The sequence below is a fragment of the Pseudophryne corroboree genome, chromosome 7 (assembly GCF_028390025.1).
Source record: "Pseudophryne corroboree isolate aPseCor3 chromosome 7, aPseCor3.hap2, whole genome shotgun sequence".
Taxonomy (NCBI): Eukaryota; Metazoa; Chordata; class Amphibia; order Anura; family Myobatrachidae; genus Pseudophryne; species Pseudophryne corroboree.
This window is the reverse complement of record NC_086450.1, coordinates 450,313,901-450,318,596: the sequence shown is the minus strand read 5'-3', so window position 1 is coordinate 450,318,596 and position 4,696 is coordinate 450,313,901. Positions and strand designations below refer to the sequence as shown.

Here is a 4,696-nt window from a genome sequence, read left to right as displayed (position 1 = left end):
TTATGGTGTAGATCTAATAATCCCCACCAGACTACGCATAGTACCTGTAACGACAGCATATTCTGCATTTTTATGTCCAATATGAATTCCCCATCAGGACTTATGAAGCGAGAGAGAGCGAGATAAAGTACCAACCAGTGACACAAGCACCTTGGGGGTTCTTACAAACTTTTCCACACGTGCAGTTGCAAATCACTCAACTGGGTAAAAAGCAGCATTCCCTGCGGACTATGGGGGTTATTCAGAGTTGTTAGCAAACAAACAAAAAAATAAAAAATAAAAGTTAGCAATTGAGCAAAACCATGTTGCACTGCAGGTGGGGCAGATATAACATGTGCAGAGACAGTTAGATTTGGGTGGGGTGTGTTCAAACTGAAATCCAAATTTCAGTGTAAATATAAAGCAGCCAGTATTTACGCTGCACAGAAACTATATAACCCACCCAAACCTAACTCTCTCTGCACATGTTACATCTGCCTTACCTGCAGTGCATCATGGTTTTGCTCAATTGCTAACTTTTTTGGTTTGCTCAATGACCCCTTATGTGTGACTCAGCAAGCATATGCATCAAAGAAATGGCCTTTATTGGACATAGTGGCATCATTTTTTTTATTTTTATCACTACTTGGGGAGCTATATACAGATACTAAAACAAGGTTGCACAAATTGAGATATAAATGATTCTTCCCGCCTCACGGCACCGATCTCATTAACTTTAATTGATTTTTTTCAAATTCAGCTATAAAACAAGTTTCAGAGTCCTCAGCAGGCTCTAACCCTCTGCAGTTACGTGTTGCAGCTGTGCGGTGTATATTTTTAACATATTGTAAAAAAGGGAGAGTCCATTCATACGTAACATTTCCTAAGTCTAGGCTTGGACTGTGAAGAAAACCATCCTGAGGGAATATGCCGTATCTACGATATAAGCCAGCAGGTTAATAATAGTGAGAATAGTAATACCAACACCATTATCCCATAGACAGATAGAGTAAGCTTGACACCCGTCTCTATTTGGAACAGACTTGAAAAAGTATATGGGCCATACAACTGTAGCTGTAATATACATTGCCACGGCCAAAAAGTTGAAACCAATGAGGACTCTTTCAAAGTTAATGGGCAGACTTGGCAAGAGGCGTCCGATTGTAAGGATGATTATAAGTGTGGTGATGATGAAGCATATAGAGTATACAGCCACTGACCACTGGAGACCAGGGTATGGGTAGGAGCCAGGAAGGAGGGAGAAGATGATACATGCCACATAGGCCTCAAAGACCTTCAAGAGGCCTGGGATGGTAGACAGGAAGCCGCTAATCTCCCCAGGCTTTGCCCGGGTGAGGCCCACCTCGATGGCATAAGCAAAGAAGCACAGGATGGACATGGCGGTAGCTGCCCCACTACAGGCACAGCTGTGTCCACTGCAACCTCCATTTAAGAAGACGGCAGGATACATGATGGAAGTGGTGAAGAGCATCAAGGAAGCCAACATGGAGAAAGCCGAGGTGAAGTCCTCCCAGGAGATGGGGATTTTGTGACAGAACCCAGAAAGCTCCAGAGCGACGATTAGAATGGTCATCACAAAGCAAAGGATCCATGTAAACATACTCCAGGCGCCATATTGATTATGGAACGCATCTACGCTGGCCACTAGGCTGAAGGCTGTGCAGGAGAAGAAGATCTGAAAGAAGCGCAAGATTAGCAAGGGTGACACCAAGGCACGGAAATCCATTTTCTTGTGTTGGGCCGCACAGTCCTTGGAGCTAAGGGATGGTTGGCAGACGTTGTTGGAGGACAGAGTAATTAATGACCTGTCTTTTGACCAGGAACAGCCTTACTTCAAGAGTCACTCCATGGGAAGATTTGTACCTAAAACACAGAAACATAGAACATATTAGAGCTTATTGAACTGTCCTTCTAGGGTTCACTGTTTAATTTCATGGCTTGAAATGAACCCTTCACATGTGCATAGTGTAGGCAGCCATTTTTTTAGGCCATACCAATGTTCATGAGAATGCAGCCAATTTATTCACTAGTGACATCACCGAGGCAAAATCAAAATGTTTAAATCTGATCATTTTATTTTAGCATCTCCATACCCTCCAGCCAGGGTCGGACTGGCCCACAGGAAACCACCGGTGGGCTCCACTGCCTGACTCCTGCTATTACCATGCATGTACAAGCAGTGTTTACACACATTAACATTTTTTATAATTTATATATATATTATATATATATATATATATATATATATATATATATATATTTATTTTTATTTTATTTTTTATCAAGGGACCCAGCCAGATATGCAGATAAATTGTGCTATTAACTCTTTATGGCAGAGCAATATCCTCCGCTTGCACACAAAAACGCAGCTTTTGACGCATTGCCCCACTGAAGCTCTGAGCAAACCTCGGAATGTCCATTTAAGCTGTAAGATGACCAGGCCACTACAGCTGCCAATGAAGTCACAGAGCCCTCAAAACGGTTGCGACACACCTGCAAGACTCACTATGCCCCGCTGCCTTCTACAGACACTCACTACCTGCCAATCATTCTGCGTCCAAATCCACACTACGCTCCCAGTCTTAAATCCATCGTGGCACATGCCAGTGCAACTCAGACTGCGTGCTAAGGTCAATACAAGTCATCCTAACATGGCCATAACACAACAGGCAATCATCCAATCATATTGATGCTGCATTATTACTGTGCTACGTTCCCCACCCACACGCTGCAATTTCATTCTGCAAATAATCCACACTCTGCGGTTCCCGTCTCATCAAAGCTTCATTCATTCCAGCATCAATGAGATCCACCTTACCAAACTTTGCAGTATCAGATTCCCTTCATGCGTACAGGACAGCGTCCAACTCCTTTGGCAAATACATACGTCCCAACATGACTCTCTCCAGGAGGGACACAATGCTCTGCTCCTGGACTTCCCTCTTACTGTATGATTGCCGGCACCTGTGATCAAACACCTTTTTTTATCCATTAACCTGTTCAACACAGGTGCCAGCAATCATACATTAAGAGGGAAGTCCAGAAGCAGAGCATTGTGTCCTCCTGGAGAGGGTCATGTTGGGAGATATGCAAATACAGATAACCCCTATTCTATTGCATCACAAGTCCAAACTCTTTCAGACGTCAATCCCCCACTAACTACATTCTATTAAATCCTGTGACTTTTTGCACTAAGAATAAAGCAAATTTTTATTTATTTATTTACTGGGGGGGGGGGGTGGGGGGGGGGGGGGGGGTAAAGTGACAAAAAATAATCCACAAATGTCCCCTTTTACTGATGTAAAGGTATGACATCATCCAAGAGCCAAGAGTAAAGCGCAACGAAATATGCTGCCACTACATATAAATAACCCATACTGTCCCTTAAACAGGGAAGATTATAAATTACACAGGTTCTGTGGAAGAATAAAACCAGGTGAAATGCAGCCTTGAAATCAGACAGCCACAGAACCTGTGTAATTCAGGAGTGTCCCAGATTAAAGGGATAGTATGGAAAGCCTGTATATTAATGACTGTTAATACGGAAGATAAATACCTGGGGAGCAGGTGGACTGTGACTAGCGAGAACAGATCACATGTCTGTATCTAGCCCAGCGTCGGCCAGTCCTCACTTGTGCCCGGGTTGTGGGCTGTACAGAGTCCGATCCTGTGCCAGGTGTTGCAGTGCAGAGTGTGCAGGGTTGGTCATCTGCCCTGCGAGGCTGTGGAATGCACACAGCGGGTACAGCAACCTGTCTCTGGGAGACGCCTTGCTCTGCTAGGTGGAAGAGGGTGTGTGTAGTCAGCCAGTCTTGCAACCTGTGTACTGTGAAAGGTGCCTGCTTGTACTTATACGCCACACCCACAGCACACCTGGAAATGCCCCTCCCAATTGCATTGCTTCAGCTGACACCCTGGGGAAAACGTTTTGGAAAGGGGCATTTCCTAATTGGCAGGTTCCTGCGGTAATCTGGGTCTATCCAGCTGTATGATTTCCCATCGCTTGACAGGATATTTCTGCTGGACATGATTTGTATAGATAACGCAGAGTTAAAGAAACTAAGGGGAGATGTATCAAACTTTCTCACCAGTGGAGAAGGGGACAGTTTGAGAAGATGCCTACCGCAGAAGGGGACAGTTTGAGAAGTTGCCTACCGCAAAAGGATGCCAAGAGAAATCCTGGGCCCCGCTACAACAACTTTCTGGGCACCCGCATATCCCCCCCCTCCCCTGGAGGGGGTGTGGCCACAGCATGCTGGGGGTATGGCCACACCTCTTTGGGGGCGTGGCTAGCACATGATACGCCAACTCACAGGAGCATGGCATGTCTTCCAGCCAGGGCAGTAGAGAGCCTGGCTGGGCCCAAGTACTTTTCAGGGGGCATGGCCTAATCACGGGAGGCGTGACCATGCACCCTTAGAAAAAAATACAGATTTTTTACTTTATTTTTAAGCACTTCCCTGGCCACACTGCAGCCAAGCACACAGCAGCATGTGCTGGGCTCAGTGGCGCACCCAGGGGGGGTTTCCGAGTACCCAGAAACCCCCCTCCACTAAAAAAAACAAAAAAAAACATTTTTAATTTTTTTTTAGCTGCATGAGTATTATTAATGACTGTCTAGCGTCCTCTGCAGCCTGCTGTCTTCCTGGTGGCACTTGCAAGTGCAATAAAAGTTTACTTTATTTTAATTATAGTA

General features: G+C 45.0%; 1 protein-coding gene across 1 annotated transcript; it reads right to left on the bottom strand.

Moving 5' to 3' along the window:
* Positions 1-699: 699 nt before the first annotated feature.
* LOC134943856 (myeloid-associated differentiation marker-like) lies at positions 700-3,843 on the bottom strand. The gene is made up of 2 exons (XM_063932452.1): positions 3,557-3,843; positions 700-1,863 (listed from the first exon to the last, which is right to left on the bottom strand). Exon 2 carries the CDS (start codon positions 1,724-1,726, stop codon positions 869-871), a length of 858 nt encoding a protein of 285 aa, XP_063788522.1. The 5' UTR covers positions 1,727-1,863; positions 3,557-3,843; the 3' UTR covers positions 700-868.
* Between the last annotated feature and the right edge of the window lie 853 nt (positions 3,844-4,696).